Source organism: Triturus cristatus, chromosome 11 (assembly GCF_964204655.1).
Source record: "Triturus cristatus chromosome 11, aTriCri1.1, whole genome shotgun sequence".
NCBI classification, from domain to species: Eukaryota; Metazoa; Chordata; class Amphibia; order Caudata; family Salamandridae; genus Triturus; species Triturus cristatus.
The window spans coordinates 1,004,505,907-1,004,529,272 of NC_140594.1; the positions used below are offsets into that span (position 1 = coordinate 1,004,505,907).

The 23,366-nt window shown below is 41.9% G+C and overlaps 1 protein-coding gene across 1 annotated transcript in view; it reads right to left on the reverse strand.

Moving 5' to 3' along the window:
- The window catches only part of LOC146785830 (uncharacterized), a 946,503-nt gene that overhangs the window by 390,823 nt on the left and 532,314 nt on the right, over positions 1-23,366 (reverse strand). Inside the window, exons 8-11 of the mRNA XM_085635161.1 lie at positions 20,725-20,847; positions 18,880-19,002; positions 12,526-12,663; positions 7,727-7,849 (exon numbers count right to left, since the gene is read on the reverse strand). Of these exons, the coding sequence (XP_085491287.1) occupies positions 7,727-7,849; positions 12,526-12,663; positions 18,880-19,002; positions 20,725-20,847 (507 nt within the window). The remainder of the gene's footprint in view (positions 1-7,726; positions 7,850-12,525; positions 12,664-18,879; positions 19,003-20,724; positions 20,848-23,366) is intronic.

Consider the following 23,366-nt stretch of genomic DNA (forward strand, 5'->3'; position numbering starts at 1 on the left):
TATAGTAGATTGACAATGCAATGCTATGTTATGTTCTTAGTATAATACACATCCGCCTCATTATGACTTCCAAGGAAATACTCCTATTAAGTCTGCTCCCTTGAGACACCGGGTATATTGGTGACTGTGGAGTGAGGGGTGGAAGAGGCAGGGTTCAATGGGAGATTCTGGGTTGGGCCTTGAGGGTCCAACAAGACATTACTGGGGGAATTGGTAATTTTGGGTCTGTCTCTCCTGGTAATTATTCATATTCCCCAGAGTTCCACCCATGGCAGGCAAATTCTCATGGAGAAAGAAAACAGATCTGAATTGTTCCCTCAGACCTTCTAAATTACAATGAGGGTCAGTAACTCTCATTTCTGCCCTGACAGAATTAGGTAACTCTTAACAAGGCTCAAAGTCGCTGATGTCCAAAACAGTCCATGGTGGAATTAGGTGTTACTATGGATATTCCGTTCTAAACATCAATGTTCCTAATCATTCACATCTGGAGGTTATTTATATGGCCTATTTCATTTGGCTCACTTAGGATTGAAGTATGTGCGTGGCAAAAAGCTGGCTGCAAGGGAACACATAATGGTTAGGATTCTGTTTCAGACTTTAGTGAGGGGAAAAAGTACATAGTATGAAATCACAGTGCTTACGATAGCAGATATCAATAGAGCTGACATCCATGGCAGTCAGTTTCTACAATGATAAGACAAGAGCTTAATACTCTGATTCTTATCTATAGTTTATCTCCCACCATTTCTTAAATGTATTAAATCATGCAAAACAGAGAATCACTCATCCCTTAATTACATGGCTGTACTCATGCAAGACAAATAAAATCTGAAGTTTTGTTATAAGCATGTAGGTAGGCCCAAGAGGGGCAGAGCCATACCAGTTTTTTAGGGTAACCACAAGCTATGTAAATGAGTTGCATTTAGATTAACTGTAAATAAATGTATCCTATGAGATTATTCTGAGCACTTGATATGAATCCTCCATACTGGACCTCCAATGGAGACCCTCTTTTATATAAAATAAAGGATTGTCATAGGGACACCCGGTCATAATTATGGCTGATCTGCCCTATTTAGTCATGATCCTCCTTGGCAGATCAAACAATAATGCTGACACATAGAGAAAATCTACATTGTGTTTTTGTTCTTCAAAAACAAACTCCCACTTTGTATTCGAAAATACTTCGTCAAATGAGGACAAAATAACATCATCCCAGCTTGGCAAACTCTGCTACTTTAGAGCAAGAGCTGCAGCAGTGGTTGCTCTGCAGGCAGTGAAAACTTCACAAAGCTGGCAGAGATCTTACATTAGGGCAGGTTGTCCTATGCCAGGGGACTGGAAGCCACAGCCTGCCAGGCTTCAATTTATCTCTGTTGTCTCCTAAATAGATATAAAGATAGAGAAACCAGTCACAGTTCATGATTCACCATTGGCAGGAAATAAAGAGAAGTTCTCAAAAAATTGAATAAAACAGAAGAAGAGACTGCAAGGAAGAAGAAACTAATCTAAGTGATAGGATTCGTATAAGGCACAACATATTCTTCAAATCATGTTATCTTGGTGAGTATTCTGAACAGCTAAGGAATACAACATGTATGATGTGCCCCTAAATTAAAAAGATGTACTTGAATGTCAGTGTTCAGTCTCAGTTATCTGCCTTTTCCTTGTGGTAACTCAATGTGGGTGATATAGGTCATATTACTTAACCCAAAAACTTGGATTAATGTTCTGGTTTACTATCATACAGTTACAGGACATCTGATTTCCTTCTATGGATCAGCACATGATTTAAATAAAATCTATTTTCTTAACCCAACAGAATTCATATTTATTGACCTAGGAAGTGTAATGGCTGACTCAATGATGACAGGGAACTAACACATGTCAGTGGGCAGCTCAAAGTGCTGAGGATTGTTCCTCAGACAAGAGAGCTATACTTAAAGCAAACCTATGACGTCTTTGTCATATAACACCCACCAGGGTCAAGATATGAGATAAGTCCATGGTCCACCTCCCCCAATCTAATTTTTTCCCCCTAAATACTTTAATCTCGAAAATGAAAGAAACAGTGTAAGTAGATATTTTATTTGCTGTTAACTTCGTACGTAAGGGCAAATGCATGAAATTCTAGCTATCTGATGTTTGATTATGTTTTAAATATTTTAATATTGTATATTACACTAGTATGTGTAAGCACTCTATTGCACTTGCACTTTATTAACCTCCGTCTCGAACTAACATTCCCTCTATGATTGAACATTATATAACAGCACCAGAATTAGAATTTCTGTTTTATATTTACAATCGATGTATCTGTGATTTATTTTAAGATAACCTTTGAATACTTGATTGTTACTGGAGAGATGTGGGCACTTTTAATATTTGATTTTAGCAATTGTGTATGTATGAATTGTATAAATGTGTATATTTATGGTTTTTCAAACCGAATAAAGATTACTAAATGAAATGAAATGAAAGAAACATTCCTTTCAGAACACCCTGGGCTGGATTGCAGAAAATGCCCAGGGAGCACCAGGGGAATATACACACATATCTGCTCTCTGCTCTCTGAAGTCAATTTTATATTAGAGAAATAACCATAAACATTTGTGTAGCACTTTCTCTAATATGTCTTGAGTGCACAGAAATGTACTGCCCTCACAATATAAAGTGGGCATTCCCTCATTTGAAATAGAGGTTCCCCTATGCAAATAAGGGAATATCTTTAACCATGCTTTATACCATATAAGAGACACATGCAGATCAATAAAAGGACCCGTTGGGATGTACTGAGTAGCATTCATGGTAACACAAGTTATTAAACATCTCCAAAGCCTCCTTTGTGTGGAGGAAACTTGAGATGTTTGTACAGTTCAAAGGTGTAGGCAAATGGAAGATTTATAAACTTGTCCTCCATAATTTTAAGCAACTGAATTGGCAATCAATTGGCCAGATACATTAATATATATATTGATCAATCTTAATTGCATTGTAATCAGCCAGTTAGGATATTATTGCATCCAGTCATGATATTAACTATAAAATGTGGAGACTGTGACGTTCACATCCTCCACATTACCTCTAGAGTGCAGAGAACTTTAAAATCTCATCCCCTGTATTACATGAGAAAATCATTGCAGTGCTTGGAGCAAAAAAAAGGGAAAAAGGTAGCACTGGAAAGGGGATACTGTCCCCTTTCCAGCTTTACCCCTCCTTAGTCCCTCGGCATAGGCCCAGCCACACAAGGGGGTACCATTGTTATTAGGAGAGGTGTCAGAATTCAGGCTGATAGGTGTTTTGTGGATCCTCACAGAGTCTGGAACATTCCCTCAAAGAAATATGACAAAAATGTGTGATTTTAGGCAGCAGGTGAGGTTTGCAGGGAAATTTGGGACTCAAAACAGTAGTGGGATCCACACAAGTGGGGAAACCCAATTGCTGACTTTTAGGAAAGCATTAAAAACTTGGCTTTTTAACCTCTAAAATCTTGGGTTAGCTTCTGCGGTTCTCTCCTCGAGTTAGCGCATAGACACCCTTAGGTAGTAGTTGTGCTATATACATTTTTTATCATTTCATTTAATTTCAAGTCACACCTCTCTAGCCTCCCCTGGGTTGGGTAGGTTTCCCTGGGTAGCAGCTGAGCCCAGGCCCAAAAACTGTAGCCACCCATTTTGCCAAGGTGGGTAATTTTTCACGACAACAATGTGATGTCTCCTCTTTGAGTTTGAGGGGCCTTTCCTACCACAGGGTATAGGCCCACCATACAAGTGGGGTACCATTTTCAGTGTAAGAAAAACAGAATAGCTTAACATTTGTTGTTATATATGAAAATTGTCTCTATTTTCAGCTTCCAAATGGAAGCAAGTGTGCAAAAATGATCACATTTTTCAAAATGATGGTATCGGTAACATCAAAATCAGAGTTGTACAAATAACCACTAGTCCTAACCTCAGAATCTTGGGTACATTTAAAAAATGCATAGATTTCCATTGTACTCATTTTTATTCATTAGATTTTACATCATGAATTGCTGTATTGTTTGTATACAATGGAAATATTAAAATCATTATAAGCTGCAGCTGAGTTGTTGACTCTGGGTAACGCTTGTTTTTGTTCAATCGAAAGAACACTATATATCCCTGTGCCCAGAAGGGTCTGACAGATGTAATGGTATATTAGCTTTGTAAATTGGTCATCGGGGCAAAACATTACAGATGGAAAGGTTGTCACCAATTGCTTTTTGTTCCTACTTATGTTCATTATTTTTTCATTACAGTACTTAGGGCCTGATTTAGAGTTTGGCCGATGGGTACCCCATCGCAAATGTGACAGCTTTCCTGTTAGCCTTATAAAGAGTACATTATATACTAATGCACTTATAATATGGCAGACAGAATACCCATCATGTTTGCAACAGAGTACCCTGTCCACCAAACTCAAAATCAAGTCTTTAGTTTCTCTGGGATTACAATAATTGAGCTACCTAAAGGAACCCTTGCTGAAACTGGAATTTTGTCTAGTTTTCAGAAATGCTTTCTGTGCTCATCTGTGGAATTCCACCTTGTTTCCATTAAAAACCACCAGTAGGTTGAAACCAGAAATAATGGGAAAGTGGACTGCCACTTAGAAAAATGCAAAAACTGTGGCAAAAAACTATTTTTCTTTATACAACTTTGCTTGTTCCGGAAACGTGGGAAAATTGTGATCTTAGCACAGCAAATCTTTTGTTGATGCCGTTTCAGTAAAAAATTAACTATGCTTTCTTGAATAGAACTTTTGAACAATTTTTCTCAAAAATACACGTTTGCTACATTTTGGCTCTTTACTCGGTTCCTTTAAAAGGAAATCCACAAATTGGGGTATCTTTATAGTCCCCAATAGACATGGGAAACTTTATGCAAATTTGGCCTAGAGATACCTTTTATAGAAAAAAAAAGTTATGCCATCTTAAAGCAAAAGTATTCCAAACATGAAAAAAGAGCTCAGCACTGTTGTGGGAAAAGCCTCAGCAGTTAAGGGGTTAATCAGTACTGTCCAAGATCGATGACACTGCCAGAAAGCTAATGATCAGACCCCTCTCAATTCTATCAATATCTCCCTTGAAATGGCTAATACTTTGGATAACATTGTTATTGTAAGAAAGACCCTTGACACAGGGATGTCTCTTGGATGCAATTAAACATGCTTTTGCACAGTAGTCTCCACACCACATAAATCTTTATACATTAATACTTAGCATTATCTGGCAATTTCATACTACAGAGCTTCTGTCTTAGCTGTACCACATGCAAGCACTGAGAACACTAACATAATATGTTTATATGATATAGTGTCTAGCATGCTAACATTCTGTTTTAATGAAAAAAAAAGGATGTATGACGTAACAACGCGTGTGTTTACAACGCATGCAGTTACATCGCGGTTTTTACAGCATACGCGATGTAACCACGCGATGCCATTACAACGCAAGTTTTTACATCGACTTGCGCTAGATGGCGTGCTAACATTAGAAAAGCGTAATTTACTATTCCAACTCCAGTCCACTAAACAGTAGGGAAGGTGTTGGGATAGTAAACTACACTATTTGTAATGTTAGCACGCCATCTAGCGCAAGTCGATGTAAAGACTTGCGTTGTAATGGCATTGCGTGGTTACATCGCGTTCGTTGTAAAATTGGCGATGTAACTGCACACGTTGTCAAAGTTTCGTTGTAAAGGTTGTTTCCCAAAAAAAAAACAGCGAGGCACTATTAGGCACCTGGGTGCTGGAAAATGAGCTCTGAAATTTACAGGATTTGAATTGAGCTGGCTGCAGGAAATTAGCAAAAGATGGGTAATGGCATTGTTTTTTGTTAACAAGTGGACATGGGTTTTAGGCATTATTGCGTGATATAGTTTTAAAGGGCTGAGCATAAACAAGAGATTTACCCAGAAAAGAGTAAATATTCAAACACATATCTTTCATGCCTGGTTTCAGCCAATACCTTTTGATTTTACTAAACTTATATGTATGCAATACTTACTTATGTGGGTTTCAGACAGCCCTCTTGGTCTACTGGTCTGCTATTATGTAATTCACATTTTTATTCCACCCACTACAGCATACAGCAAGGGGCAGTGAGTCATGCCACCTACTTCACTGTGAGTGATGGCATTCTGCCCTTTCACAAGGAGCACATCTACAAAGAAATTCCCTTCATCATTAAGCACTACAATGTGACGTGCTTTCAGAGACCTATTTTTGCTTTTAGCCAACGTGTCTTTGCTTAGATTGACTATGGCCGAGCAGCTTCTCCAAAAATAAAATGTTGCAAAAATGATGACAAAATAAGCAGTGGCAAAACCAAAAGGCTAGCACCCAATACAGTCCTGTTGGCTTTGCTAATGCTTATTTCCTATGCATCTTCAATTTGTTGTCTCCTTCCTTTTATGCTTCCGTGCATAGAACTACTTTGGCTTGAACATCTCTTATATGGCCTGTATGAAGATATTATAAATGTCTACATTGAAAGTTAATGATATTATTTAAACATATATGCTCTATTGAATTAAATAGAGCACTTTGGCCAAGCAGGAAAATAATTTGATGCACCTTTCGTCACAGACAAATACATGATGCTTAGTAGGTGAATTGTGTTACTCAACTGCTCATCAAAAACTAATTTTGGCAAAGCCAATCGTTCTCCCTATTTTATAAGTGAAAGTTTTTCTTCTTGATTGGCAAGCTTGTGTGAGTCTCACTCAGTTTCTGAATTTACACTTGAGTGCATGCATTGATGAATGAGTTAGTGACTGAGTGCATGCATAAATACAGGATGAGCCGCTTCTTAGCTAGATGAGTGGTTGAATAAGTGGGTATACTGATGGACTGATGGGGCCACGGTCTCATGTAAATGAAGGAGCGTCCTTTTGAGATCATGTAGGTGCAAAACGTACACCTGTACAGTCCATTCGACATCAGTGGTGGCTATAGCACCTCTGGCAAAAGTGCCCATAAATTCCTGTGGTGCCCTGAATGCACTTCCATAATGTGGGCTCCGGCTCATGTTACTTTTTTAATTTGTACACTGACTTGCATTCAAGGTAAGAGTTTGAGCCTGGTTATTTTCTGCTATCAGTGTTGCATAAGGCATCTTTGGATTGACACATTTGTAAATGGAAATGTTTGAAATTGGATCAATGATAAAGCCACACCATTGACTATGGAATTATCCACAAAGGGCCTCCGCCAGTCGCGGCGGGGACCTGCACTTGTGGCGGGGGTCTCCACTTGTGGTGAGGGCCAGCATTTGTGGCGGGACCTCTGCATTGCACTTTCTCACTGGGGAGAAGATGTGGTCTGACGGCTAGAGCTGCCGACTTTGGAACTGGGAAACCAAGGTTTGAGCCTCGGGGTCGGATCCACATCCTGTGATTCTGGGCAAATCACTTAATCTCCCCGTGCCTACCAAAAAAATGAATGTGTCCTTGTGTAACATAACTGGTGCTCATATAAAGGGTTCCAATACCTTCGGGTCAAGTTCGCTCTATATAAATTTGCACAAAAAGAAAATGTCCCGCCATAAGTGCGCCCCTCCCCCCACAACTGCGGGGTCTTCGCCTCGAGCGTGGAGTCCCTTTGTGAATCAGGCCCAAAGTGTCTCTGCCAGACACCTTGTCTCCCTAACATGAATATGATTTGAAATTATGATACAAAATGCAGTGTACTTTTTCAAACGTACCATCGCATCCGCAGCCATCAATGCTCAGTCGGAATCCTGCCTTACAGCTGCAATCGTAGCCTCCAGCATAGTTCGAGCAAAATTGGGAACAGCAAGCCTCCCCAGTTTCACACTCATCAATATCTGGTGGAAAAAACATAATATTATTAGAAATAACCTCTTTTAATTTTTTTGTACCTTTTCCTCTCTTTGATTTACTATTCTTTTGGAGCAGATACAGTTCCTGGTAAGCTAGGCATTCCTCAGCTGCATTAACCTCTTCCATGCGCACGACGTCTCCCGGCCGTCATGTGTCACGATGGGCGTGTGCGGACGACGGCCGGGAGACGTCATGACCACGCCCAAGAATGGAATGTCCAGCACTGCGGCAGCGCTGCGGCGGAATTTGCGCCCCAGCGAAGAGGTTAAGTCAAAGGAGAAGTTCACAATATTTTGCTGTGCTTTCTTGATGCAATCAAGTAAAAGGGCAGCCCAGTTTTGGTCGGTTAGAGAATAAGGCTTTATACAACAACATACAACTATTACTTGGATCAGAACACTACTCGAACTTTATGTTGTTCCTATGTAAAATCCAGATAACTAGCAGCAGCAGAATCACGTAAGCAAGCGCCTGTTTAGCCCCCAGACTAAATAATCACATTTTATGTCACCAGGTTAGCACTTGGACCAGGTTCAAATCTCAGCCTTGACTCAACATCCTGTGATTCTGGGCAAACCTTCCTCTGCCCAGAAAACTAGTAACATGGTCTGGCCCTGTTGTAAAGCAGTCTAACCCCCTTGGGCCAGGTGCTCTATAAAAAAAAATCCCTGAGAGTAGGATGCTGTAGGCTCAAACCAGTCCCTATAATAAAACTAACACCAGACAATATACATTCTCCTTGATCATAGATAAGAGTCATCATAAACACTGCTCTCAGGGGCTATAGCCTCCACACTCTTCATATTCCAAGTCTCATGGTATAGAGATGTCTACCCTTGTTCAATTTAAGGCGCTGTGATAGACAAAGAAAGTGACAAATATATTGATTGATCAATTACCCAAGCCCAGACATATTTTCAGTGATAAGGACTCAGAAGATGCACATTTCTTCTCAACATAAATGTTCATGAAGTACTTCTAAAGGATCCTCTTCATGTAATGGTGCATATCATGAGGCTATTTAAACTCGACGAATATAGAACCCATATGCATGGATGGGGATTTAACTGCTGCTCGCCCCCTCTTTTGTATGCTGATGGATGGATTCTTCACTACAAGACAACTCAACAGACCAGAGAGAGTTGGGAGAAGTCCAACATGACTCTTTCTCTGCCAAATACAACATTCCCTATCAGCCAAGCATCTCTTCTGACCAGTGCTGACAGGGAATTGAAAGCTGTGCTCACACAGCTCTCAGAGTGCAGCTCAGAGCAGTGCAAGATGTCTGCCCCATCAGCAGCAGAGAGCGCAGCCTAAGTTGGGGGTAAGAGGAGAGAAGGAACAAAAGGTGGTGGGCGGGTAGCAGGAGACCAGCCAATTGTTATGTTTGAAGAGGGAGGGAAGGCAGATGGTTTCTCTAAAGAGAGAGCTAAGTCTGTGAGATGTCAGGAAATCATTTGTTTAATATAGGTGGGGAAGTGGGTGTGTGATTGAGTGATCACTAGACCAGGGCTCACATTTATTCATTTTTTAAGCAAAGCAATGTGACATCCAGATCTGATGTGCTGCATTGTGCAAGGGGAAAAACAGAACAAACCACCATATCTACCAAGACTGGCCTGCTGATGATGCCATCCCCAGCACTGGAATTCAAACAAGGCTGCCTTGTGAGATTCACGGCCTTGCACCATAGTACAGAGGTGAGTGTGTGCTGTCTAGCATAGGATTTATACTGGAGCCATACCCTTTCAGTAAACATTCCTATGCATAAACAAACTCAGAAGGTTCTCCTGTATTGGATGTGTGCTGTGCACTGCAGCACACATGCAATGTGTCTTTTTTTGAGAGTTGAACATATTTCCCCTTATTTTTGTCTTCTTGAAGTCAGCACGTGGGCCCAGATTTACCAACATTTTTAATCTTGGGTGAGTCATTTTTTTGGAGCTCCCACAACGCAATATGTATTTTAGAATTTACAAAGCCACATGCATAGCTGAGAAAAAAAAAGGAACCCAGGGCTGAATTGTCTTGTGTTACTTTGTGTTGGGGAGGCATTACATGGGTGGGGCATGGGCATTCCCATGCATCCCCCATGTATTTTGATACACACCCAGGTTGCCTGAAGTCTGTAAACCTGGGTTCGAGCCAAAACTGTGCGTCTACCCGAGGCTGGCGTATCTTTACTTCTCCTTGTTACTTCCTATTTACATGTGTAAAGAATAGATTTTGCACAGGAAGGTATTCCTTCCTGCACAAAAACTATTCTGACCACAACCCAGTCAGCCTTGCTTCATCACACTAGGGTACCTGCTCCGGGGCTAGGCTGCCACAAGTGCACAAGCCCAAGGAGAGAGCAGAAGTGTGCCATACCTTTCACGCAACACAGTGCAGCAAGTTGCCCTCATTGCTTTGTGTTGCGTGAAAGTTTGATAGATCTGTAACTTGGCTTTGATGCAAAGCCTGGTCTACTTTCTAAGTAAAGAGACCTTTGTGTCAAAACATATGGGCGTTTACGCTGATCCACCCCAGTAATGCCCACTCCATACAAAGTGTTTTTTTCTCTATGAAAAGGAGATCTTTAAGTTCAAAGCACCTTAACATACACTGCTTTGTATCACATAAGAGCTAGCTCATAGGCTTAATAAAGCTGGGCTGAGCTGCTTTTTAGAATATTTGGGTGGATGAGGCATGATGTGAAGGTGATGGGATGAGTGCCAGGACGCCTGGTGTAAGAGGAGACAGGGGATGAAGTGAGGTCTTGTTTTGAATGGATCCCCCATGACTCTCAGACCTTCCACCAGCTGATGTGAGAAAGGGTAAATTGAAGTGGGGCCATTACACAATACACAATTTTAGATGGGTAACTGTGACTATAGGGGATGTCTTTCAACATAGGGTTCTGACTGGCATCACAGAGCTTCCCCCTTGTGCCCCATTTGATATTACTCAGAATTTCTCAGTGTAAAACGTCCCAGTAACTCACTGTTACCATCTTTAATTCAATTTATTATTTGACATAAGAAATTAGGTGGAATTTCCTTCCATATGCAAGACTTCATCTCTGTGGGCCTCTCTAGTGGTCCACCACAGAATTGAAAATACATTTTCTTAAATTCAAATGTGTTCAATATCGCCTATAGTTAACTAGCTCCATCGATTGCTGGCCGCCTGCCACCCAACCTTGTGGTGTTACAGGACAAATACTTATGACAAGATCTGTAATTCATCATGCAAGTTCTGGACTTCTCAGAATCTCTCAAGGCTTTACCATCACAGCCTTCCAATGGAACAAGGGACTACACCAGCAGTGACCGTCGCCTGCTGGTTGCTTGACTGTCCTACACCTTGATACCTTCTCTCCCTTCCACCCACCCAAAACACTCAAAGGCTACCTCAAGGACCCTGATTACAGGTGCCATTAGTATCCCTAGTTTATGGAATTACCGTTTTCGGTGGAATTAACCAGTATTACATGTTATTGCATCATAACATGCTAGAATTCTTTTTTTCTGATTCCTGCATGTTCTTCCCCAGAGTCACACACCAAGATCTTAGATGCTTTCAGAAGCCAAACTTCTCCAAGTGAAAGTCACAACTTATTATGCTGATGTGCCTCATACCTCCTGTTACTGAGGCGATACAAATAATGGACAACATGCAAACACTAAAAAATGTCCTTGGTAACAATACTCCTCGCACAAGCACTGATCTGTAGGTACTGGAGGATATATGCTTCCATTGTGTGTGTAAGGTGAGTTTAGATGTGCTTGATCAGGGAATGGCAGCAGAAACATCTAAACAGTGTGTGATTATTATGTCACATTTAATACTGAGTAAATGGGCTGTTATGGTAACTGCAGGTAGGCTGGGGCATATTTGCACGGAGTTAACACCACCAGAACATCACTTTTTCGACGTTCTGGTGGTGTGTAGGTGGCTTAATGCTCCCTTGTAAATAAGGCCACTATTCACGCAGCACTTAGCGTGGAAAGGGCGGGCAATGAATGTTGCAGTGGGCGTTCCGCCGCAACACCCATTGCTTTTTGATGCTGCCCCGTATTTACAAGGTATGGGGTAGCACCAAAAATAAGACCTGGTCTTAAACAGGGGATACGAGGAGAAATGTTTCATTTCTCCTCGTATATTTATCTTTCCACATGTGCTACATTCTGCAGCACACATAGAAAGAGCAAATCACCTGTTAAGATTGTATACGTGCAGGAAGGTGTGCCATCCTGTACATAAACAATCCCCCCTGCGGCGCAGGCACCCTAGCAAAATGGCGCTAGTATGCCTGTGCTGGAGCTAGGCAGCTTTTTTAGCGCCAGCGCTAGGGAAAATGCAGGGGTGTGCCGTATTTTTGTATATTTGCGTTTTAAAACTGACGGAGCGCGGCGTTACCAATTTTGCCGTAACACCACGCTCTGCCCATTTCTTGTACATAGACCCTAGATTTCTTAAAGGAGATGGGCTTATTTCAGCTAAGAAGGCAACAAGAACATTTTATTTTAGGTAAAAAAAAAATAGGTATATGCAACTAAATTCAAGTAAAGTGTTTGAGACATGGGAACTATCCTAATCATAACAAATAGATAGGGCATAACATTCTAACTTTAAAGATTCAGTGCTGTTCTGTGCTTTTTCAAATGAAAGATTTTACCTTCACATGTTTTCCCATCCGTGTGAAGGGAATACCCATCGTTGCAAGAGCAGAGTGGTCCATTGGTCTTGTGTTCACAGTGGTGATGGCAGCCGCCATTGTCCTTTTCGCAGCTATTAACTATTTCCATTTCAATACCTGATGAAAAGTTAAAAACAGGCTCAGTAGTGGTAAACGATGGGGCAGATTTACAAGCCCCTTGCACCACTTTTGCGTCACTTTTCCCATGTAAAAGTGACGCAAAAGTGGCGCAAGGGTCTTAAAAATCTGCCCCGATATGTACAAAAAGATTCGTAAATAAATTACGAGCAGAGCTAAAGATGCAATGATGATTCCTACAATATGGCATTTTTATACTGTCTTTGACTCTCTCGGAGAAACGGCCAGTCGCCTTTTTTCACCGAATATGCAATAAATTAATAGATATTCATTTCAAACTTATAATGCAGTGACCCTCTGCTAGCAGTGGTATTAGGAGCTTTCAATGAGTTGGCTTGAATGTTTGTTTTCGGCAGGTGATAGCATTTATTTTCTCACAATTATAGGATTTAATACTGTTGTAGAAGAAGCACAGCCGCCAAAAATATTAGAGGATGAAATGTGGAGGCTTATTTATGAGCCCTCGCGTCACTTTTGCGCCGCCGGTGCGTCACTTTTTGTGACGCACCAGCGGAGTAATAAATGCACCATGTTGCGTCATATTTACAAAGTGATGCATCTAGGTGGATGGGTAACTTTGTAAACCTCTGCGCCACATTATACCTGCGCCAGGTATAATGTATGCAGGGTGGTCATTCTGACGCAAGTAGGCCTCGTAGAAGTGATGCAGTAAAATCTATGAGATTTCACTGCGCTACTTCTAGGACGCAAATGTGTCAATATCTTACGCCTGCCTTACAGCAGGCGTAAGACTGACACAGGCACATTTGAAATGGGACTTGCCCATGTGAAATGACCCATTGCTGGAGTTGCGTCACTTTTGTGACACACTCCAGCAATGCGTCATTTTTGCGCCTACAGATACGTCAGAAATACTGACGTATCTGTAACTCCTTGTGACATGATGAGTCATGCTGTAAATATGATGCATCCAGCAGGTCGCAAGGAGGGCGGAATGAAAAGTGACGCATCGCTGTTTTCACGCAGTGATGCATCACTTTTCATAAATGAGGCCCGTAGTATTTATATACCCGCGTACAGGTAAATCATTGATATCTGAGAGTACACAGTATACCTTGAATTTTCTTTTGTTTTTAAATATGCCTTTTATGGAAACAAATATTACCTTACCTCAATGAGTTAGGCATTCTCGCAGTGACGTAGGTAGTTCTTTTGGTCCCTGGCTTTGCCGCTTAGTGACGGCCGGTGCAGGTAAGAGCGGGGTGGGGGGAGGGTAGTCAGACGACAACGAGGGGGAAAAAAGAAACCCACTCACCATGTGCTCGCTGCAATTGCTCACCTCACGTGAAATCCTGCCGCCCCCAATAAAGTGCCACCCGCGGTGAACAGCCCCCCCTAGCTACGCCACTGCACTCTCGTCTGAAACTTGTGTGCACCTGTTGCCACTGGAATGAATGAACCCTGCCAGAGCAAACCCAGAACTATAAACTTCCGATGTCATTATATAATAAAGAACAAGAGTTAGGTAATATTGAGAGTGGTTGTTCAAAGCATTAAGATTGCCAAATATATTGTATGCACTACCACATATTAGAACATTGGAATGTTGGGAGCTCCATTGAAGACAATGGATTGCTCCCTGCTTCTACAGGCCAGTAAAGGCCCCCAGAGCAACATTCCAATGTCTTACAAAGGCCTCTCGGAGCTCGAGGGGATTTAAATCCCCTCGAGCTTCGAGAGGCCTTTGTTTTATTTGTTAGAACATTCTCCCCTCTTGTGGCAGAATGTTCTAATAGCCTTATAGCCCTTCGTAGCAGGGCTATACCGGCTATTAAAGTCGCGCTACCTTGTTAAAGACCCTCGCCTTCGGCTCGGGTCTTTAACGCGATAGCGGGCCTTTAATAGCCGGTATAGCCCGCTACGGCGGGCTATAAGGCTATATTAGAACATTGGAATGTTGGAAGCTCCATTGAAAACAAGAAGCCCCACTGTTAAAGCAGCGTCCTCGAGGTGAAGCCATTTGGTGACATTGTAAAGAGAGGTAGTCCATCACGGAGGAGTAAGATGCAGCATGTTAAAAGCAAGACTGAGCATCATCCCACTGGGGTAATAAGCTATTTTAATTTCACGTTAATTTCAGGACGGACTCACTTGAGAATTATCAGAAGCAACTACAAATACCATAAGGCCAGAGAAGTGGCCACGCCCACTGGGGCGTTTCTGGCGAATAAATTCAGTTGCAGATGCCAGTCCTGTCTTCACGTGTGAACGCCAATGATTAAGGGTCAAACTCGAAACGCATCTGGCAATTTATTTAGGATGACGCTTTTGCCTTTTCCTGTGTGCAGCCTTTGTGAATAAATATTTGGAGTATAACCTACCTGGTGAGGCTCTTCCTTATGGGGTAACCTTGTTTGATTGGATTGAAGCGGTCTGCTCCGGCCCGTTAAGAAGCCCCGCTGTTAAAGCAGCGTCCTCGAGGTGAAGCCATTTGGTGACATCGTAAAGAGAGGTAGTCCATCACGGAGGAGTAAGATGCAGCATGTTAAAAGCAAGACTGAGCATCATCCCACTGGGGTAATCAGCTATTTTAATTTCACGTTAATTTCAGGACGGACTCACTTGAGAATTATCAGAAGCAACTACAAATACCATAAGGCCAAAGCAGTGGCCACACCCACTGGGGCGTTTCTTGCGAATAAATTCAGTTGCAGATGCCGGTCCTGTCTTCACGTGTCAACGCCAATGATTAAGGGTCAAAGAGGACTAGAAACGCGTCTGGCAATTCATTTAAGATGATGCTCTTGCCTTTTCCTGTGTGCAGCCTTCGTGAATAAATATTTGGAGTATAACCCACCTGGTGAGGCTTTTCCTTATGGGGTAACCTTGCATATATATATAGGGAGAGAGAGACAGAGAGAGAGAGAGAGAGAGAGAGAGAAAGAGAGAGAGAGAGAAAGAGAGAGAGAGAGAGAGAGAGAGAGAGAGAGAGAGAAATAAAGTGTGTGGGGCAGAGTAGAGTACAGTAGTGTAAAGTGCATTGGCGCAAACTTGAAGTGGTGCAGAATAGCAATGGGCAACAGTGGCATAGAGTGGCAGTAAAGTGATGTTTAGCACAGTCGTGTAGAGTGTACCGTCGTAGAGTAGAGTGGGGCACAGTAGAGTGGCATATAGTGAAGTGGTGCTGAGTGAAGTAGGGTAGAGTGCAGCGGTACAGTGAAGTGGGGTAGAATGAAGTGATGTAGAGCAGAGTGGGGTAAAACGCAATGGTGCATTGTAGAGCGTTCATCACCAAGTAAAGTGTCTCAATTTGTTGCAATTCTACTCAAATCTGTTTCTATCACACTTCATGATTACAAAACTGTGATTCATTTTTCTTTACTAACTGCTGCATGTGTACAATTTATTTATTTACAAGAATTTACATCTTGTTGTGTACTAGGAAACATTAGATCCTCCAGCTTTCTTTTCACACTCCATGTACCTTCTGAGGATTGTCACATAATTCACTTTACTTTTCTTTCTCCAACTGCAAGGTGAGAGGAATTTATAAACACCAGTCCAGTGTTAAAAAAATAAGCATCAGAAGACATAGCCTGACATTTGACCTCTGCTTTAGAAGCGCTGCAAATGTGATACAATAAATACAGAATTTAAAGGCAACTTTACTTATTGTCTGGACTTTGGCGACCCAACAAATACCGGCTCACGACTCACCAGTGGGCCACGACCCACAGTTTGGGAAACAATGATCTAGAAAACTTACTTAGTATAGGGTTTCAATAGACCATTTCCACTGGCCCTCCCTCTGCTCTCGCCCTTCCCCTGCTGTAATGGAAAGACTCTCTCCCGCTGAAGCAACATCTTTCTGTTATTAAGCTTTGTAAGCTACACAAAATCACACAGCAGGAAAACATTTGAAACACTGGGCATAATGACTACCAGAGCTTCCTCTGATGATGTCATCAGGATCTAGCTGCTCCTCACAGCAGAGTCTATATTATAATCTGATATGAAACACTAAACACAGTGTGGGACTCTAAGAACTGTTTTTACCTGCTGTTTATCTGACACTCAAAGGCAACATTACAAAGTTAGGAGTTGCTAGGCTGGAAAATGATATTATGTCCCTGATTATGAGAGCCCCATAGTCAGATGGGATCATTATTGCATCTAATAAAACCTGACACCAATGTGTTTGAAATAGTTTTGCTGTGAAAAAAGTAGCATACCATGGAGATGTTGGTCTTAACTGCATCAGAATGCACATGTCTCAGTATTTTCTGTCTCTTTTTCACTCTCCAGTTTGACCTGCCAAAATTTAATCAGGGGTGTGGAGTTCACTGTACTGGGGAGTACTGAGTGCAATACACGTCACACCACTTATAATTGTGATTCCTTCACAAACAGGTGTTTGTGCAGCGAGCTCAGTTCACTGGTCCACTCATGCTCAGACCCAATGTATCCAGAGGATTTTATGAGCCTGGATGCAATTTTGTTGTTTTAAGTCTTAATATTGGTAAAGAGGCATGTCCTCTAGTACCAAGACTCTGTAATGCATAGTTTGCACCACACTGGATCACCTTTATCCAGAGTGTGAGTAATTTGTGAAAAGAGGCCTGGCTGCAATAGAAACTTGCAAATTGTATCATCATCACACTATAGCTCTTCAGTGACAAAGTCCAAGCAGGGCCCAAACCTATGAGGGTGATAGATTGAGTAACCAGTCATTTGAATAATAGTGACACCAATTGTTGTTCACAGTACTTAAAAATGGCACAACTGTCATATGAACCACTACATAAAGCAAGTTATTATTCAAGAGTTGTAAAAATGTGTGGTGCTTGTATACACTTTTACAATTTGTTTCCCTCCTGCATGAAACGTGCTCATTATTTGCATTGAAAGAGTATGCCCGCTAGTAAATGGACTATGTAGGGCACCTTGTCTTCTCTTCTGCGCTAATGTCATACCAGGCCAAGCGAGGCAGTTTAGTGAGTGATGCTGAAGGGCTTTGCAACAGGGGTGAGGAGATTAATGAAATAATGTAATACATCATGGACTGCAGAAGCTGTAAATACCAGTTATTGGGCATTTGGGAAATTAAGATATTTGATTTTTTTTTTCTGTGATTGTGAAAAATCCAAATTGAGAGGATGGGACCTCCTCCAATGAGTTTTATATAATTGCATTTAAGATATCATGAACCAATTTACAGACTGAATGCAAAATATATTTGAAGTAATCATTATGTATATGTAGAGTTAAGGGTAACTCCTGAAGTTTATGTATTGTAGTTGACCAGGAACACCAGCGGTCGTGTTATATATTGTGCATTGGAGGCACAACGGGTGAGTGCACCCATTTCTGTGCACACAGGGCACAATGGTATTACAGAAGGGGAAACAGATGCTTGTGCAGACCCTTCTGTAACACTGATAGCGCTGGTGCACATGCAGCATCAGTGCTATCATGAAATAGCATTCCCTCTTCTGCATGGGAACTGGTCCCATGCAAATGACAGAATCTCTTTGCCTCTGCACAAACCCCATATTAGAGATGCCGCACAGGTGCACTCAGGGCCCTAGGAAGGTGCTTACTGTGTGCCACAAAAAGGTGGTGCACCACTGTCAGTGAGACTCCTAAAGGGAGCCCTCTGGAGGGGAAAATTGGTCTCATGGAGCCCCTAGACATCGCCCTGCAGACGTGCACATTCACTTAATGCCTGTACCTGCAGGTGGATCTCAGTCACCCTCTTTGTGAAACACGGAGCAGCTCTGAAGCAGGCACTGCATATTTCACTAAACGCGCTTCTCCTGGGGCAGCATGAGTCGGCTGTTACCCTGGGGGTAGCACATTCACTGAAACCGAATGCACTGTCCCTTTTTGTACTCCGTGCACCTGTTTAAAGGTGCTCTGTGGCGCACACAGGGACAGTGCGCCCTTTCCCAAAGGGATAATGTGGTGTAATGTGAATCCATCCAGCCCTGGCCCAATCTCTCTTTAACAGTCCCATTAACTGTTACAGAAATCTATGTGTCACTTAATCCCAACAAACACACAGTAAAACATTTGTTACACGAATAATAAATGTCAAATATTAGAACATGAGCTTTTCAGGCTTTCGCATGCATGTGTATGCAGATGCAATATCATACGTTTTGAGTTTTGTTACTAATTATCACCTAGCTATCACGTTAGCTTTCAAATGAGTTACAAAATCATTCCACTTACGATAGCACTGTTTTCCATCAGCCCCTAGCTCGAATCCAGGGTTGCAGACACAGATAAAGGATCCCAGTGTATTCACACAACCATGAGCACACTTGCCAAGGTCTTCTTCACATTCATCAATATCTGTAGGAATGGACATATATGGTGTTGAAGAATCCATGTTTGATTGTTAAGAAAGCAAAATTAGAACACAGGAATGTTGAGAGCTCCGTTGAAGACAATGAAGTGGCTCAGGGCTAATAACGGCTGGTATACAGATCGGGTGTAAAGGGTAACCTGGCGCTCCAACAAAATTCCACACAGTTTGTTACTAGTGCTAACAGTAACCTGCGGTGCTCTCAGACTCGGGGAAAAGCACCCAAATCCCCAAAGGCTCAATCAAAGATTGATTAAATTATTTACTCATGTTGACGCACAAGCAAATTATTACCAACCACAATATGACATTAAATCAAAGTAGAACAATAATCATTTGGGCTTCTGTTCTTTTTATTCTCAATAAATCTTCCACTCCCAACGCGTTTCGTCGCTACAGGGATTGACCCAAACGACTTCCTCAGGGCTGGAAGTAACACAAATATCGAAATTGGAATACATAGTATTTGCACAAATAATAACATAAGTGAGCCCAGATTACAACCTCGTGCAGAGGGATCCAATGTGCCTAACAAATCGGGCAACAAAATGTACATGTGCTCAGTGATTGTACATGTGTTAACACTTCGCTCTACTGAATCACTTTTCTCCAAAATCCAGTGATAGCTAACAACAATTTACATGTTACGTATTCATAACATCCTCATTAATAAGTAGACCCGATTCAATATCAGTACAAATTGTTCTTAGCTATCACTGGATTTTGGAGAAAAGTGATTCAGTAGAACAAATTGTTAACACATGTACAATCACTGAGCACATGTAAAAAAAAATTGCCTGATTTGTTAGGCACATTGGATCCCTCTGCACAAGGTTGTAATCTGGGCTCACTAATGTTATTATTTGTACAAATACTATGTATTCCAATTTCGATATTTGTGTTACTTCCAGCCCTGAGGAAGTCGTTTGGGTCAATCCCTGAAGTGACAAAACGCGTTGGGAGTGGAAGATTTATTGAGAATAAAAAGAAGAACAGAAGCCCAAATGATTATTGTTCTACTTTGATTTAATGTCATATTGTGGTTTATAATAATTTGCGTGTGCGTCAGCATGAGTAACTAATAACGGCTGGTGTAAGCCTGCTGCTCCAGCAGCCCAATGTCTGTCTTTCTGTTTCTCCCTTTTTAATTCAGAATGTTGCACGCTTAGTTGGTGGAATGTTCTCTCCCACAATATGGGCCCTTGCCTGCGGCTCAGGTCCATAACTCGGTTCTGGGCATTTACTATAGCATTATAGCCTGCCGTAGCGGGCTATACCGTATATTAAAGGCCCGCTCCAGCGTTGAAGACCCGAGCTCAAGGTGAGGGACTTTAACAAGGGAGCGGAACTTTCCATCAGTTTTATGAATTGTGAGGAATGTAAATTTTAAGCAGCCTTGCCAGATAAGCATGAGTACATAAATATTGCTGCAAGCATGCTAACTATCTTTACTGTGAGAACTGGACTGTGCATGGAATAAGGGGTTTGTCAGTGAATTATATGAAGGTTTTATGATGACCAGAATAGAGCAGGCTTCCATACTGAGCACTGAAGCTATTGGTTCTCAACAATGGGCCAAAGCATTAGTTCTTCCACACCTGCCAAAGATCATACTAAAGAACTGAACCATCATTTATCCAGAAGGAACATCTATTTTGTGTAGGTGGAAGTAGTTCAAAGAGTGCACACTTCAAGATTAGTACTTGTACCATCACATAATCTTTTATCTGCAGAAAGGAGATGTCCTGGATTGCATTCGCATGTTGCATGTCCGTCCCTATTGTGGCAGATGTGTGCACATCCTCCATTGCGATCTGTGCAGGGATCTCTCACTTGAAAAAGAGAATAATAAGAATATAAGTCAGCTTTTTAAAGGCAGGATGGTTTTAATAAAAACACATTTTAATACATACCAGGCATTTAAAGTGCAGATACTTTGCCTTTAGGGAAATGCAATCACTTGAATTAAGATTTGTAAAACTGTCAAAACAAAAAAAGCATAGACAGAGAATGTAAAGAGCTTCATTGAATATCATGGAACATCAGCAGGCTATAAAAACTGGTATAGGCCGGATGCTCCCAACTGTCCAATGTTCTAATACACACCCCCTGACTCTCCCTCTCCCCTGCCTCTCCACGTGCTATATGGATTGCTCAGTGGAGTAAGAGATCCAGAGGCTGTAGAGAAGGGCCCACAGTGAGCTTTCTCTTACCCTCTTTCCACTGATTTCAATGTCACTGGCAATGCAGAAGGGAACCCCTGCATGGGCACTAGACGCTGTGCAGGTTTGCTGATTACTACAGCAGTAAAATGATCATGAAAATATATTCATTATCTAGTACCATGTGATGGACCATATTTAGCTTTAAGATCCACCAGATATAAATCAATATCACTTCTAGCCAAGCCGACGATCTTCATCGCTGGCATATGATACCGTGCAGGGTGGCCGATTATTATGGCAGTAGAATGAGCATTAAAATGTATTCATTATCTCGTACCTTGTGAAGGACACGCCGAAAAATACGGTATTTTAGAAAGGTATCTACAGATCTACTCATCTATTCTTGACAAAGTCCCCTATTATTATCATACGGATCTACTTATGTAAGGTCAGTAATCTTCAAATGATTGTTTTGTCCTGAAGATGGTCTTATAGATTCATCACAAGATAGACCGAAATGTCGACTCATCAACCCATTTTCTCTTCAATAATTGTGATTGAATGAAATCTAGGCACAATGTATAGGTCAGTTTTTTGATATGTCTGAGAAATGGGTTTGTACATTGTTGACTAGAAATATGTGTTATTTATGAAGATTAGAAATCAGTCACCAATGTGCTTGAAGAAACGTTTGTACTCATAAAAGCTTATGCAAACGGTTATAAATATAAAAATAAGAAATACACACGGTTTTGTTGAGATTGTTTCTCTGTGGAAAGTTAAAATATGTTTATGAAAATTAATTTATGAAGCTACAGTAGAGCATCCCAAGCATTTATAAATGTATAATTGTTTGAAGTAAAACACCTCGTGTTAGACATGGGATTTCTGGTTGGCTAGGGTATACACCTAAGCCACGCAGAACCCACCACTCTAGTCAGGGCAAGGGAGTTACACACCCAAGATAAACCCTGCTCACCCCCTTGGTAGATTGGCAAAGCAGCCAGGCTTATCTCAGAAACAATGTGTAAAGCATTTGCGCAACACACACATACTAGTGACACACTAGGTACACCACAAAAGAGACTCCATACAAGTTTATATCAAAAATATCCTTTGTACTATATATACATAGCACACATTGGACCTCATCACATAAATCACTGCGTAGCATGTAAAACACATTAGACCACATCACTGCGCCACTAGGCACTTGTCATGAATATAATGGGTAGACCAAATATCACTTTGTAGTATAGGTAAAATACATTCAGACTACAACTTACATAAATCGTTGTGCCACTAGGCACTTGTCAGAAAGGGGCACCTGAGGTCATAAGTCACTTGGCAGCAAGTAAAAACATATTAGACCCTGATTACACAGATCACGGTGCCACTAGGCATTGGTCATCAAAATGCACATAAAAACACATAAATAATGTCTCCATAGGCAAGAGTCATAAACATTATAGTGCAGTAAATCATGTACCTATGAGTTGCCCAAGTCCTGAGAAACACTTTGTCCACATTATGCCTATCATCACAGGACACCGAAGCATAGGCTTCTGGGCTGTACTTGCACTATGCACTAACAGGGCTGTAGGGTGCAGTGCATCAGCACACCCACTAGGGGTTATGTGGTAACCCTCACTCCTAAAGCCTAGGTGGGGAGGCCTCCGTCGAGGACTCTCCCCAAAATGCCCCTCCAGAATCAAAATCAGGGCGGGTTTAAAAATGCCCCCGGTGACAAGGCGACCTCCTTGTGTCCTCTGGGGACAGAATCATGGCCCAGCAGCTGCCGGCAACCCTGGGGTGCAGTGACCTCACTTTCATAGACTTTAAAGCCCCTGGTGCTGCTTTACATGCAGGGGCACCGGAGCACCACCACCGCGTTGGGAGCCCTGCCTGGGGCACGGATGTGAAGGGCACAAGTCTCCTCTCATCTGCCTTGTACGGAGGGGTGGCACCTTCTTCCCTTGGCCACGCCTGCACCCAGGTGTGATCTGGAGCGGCCCTCTGCCTTTGCCTGGTTTCCAGCTGCCTGGCACCACGTCAGTGCCGGCTGGTGGCGCAGACGTCACAGGAGGCGATTCTGTTGCTATTGCAACGGTTCAAGTGCGGCTCCATACGCAACTCAGATGTCGTGGCTGTACTCCTCCTGAACCATGCTGCCATAGGGGGGGCAC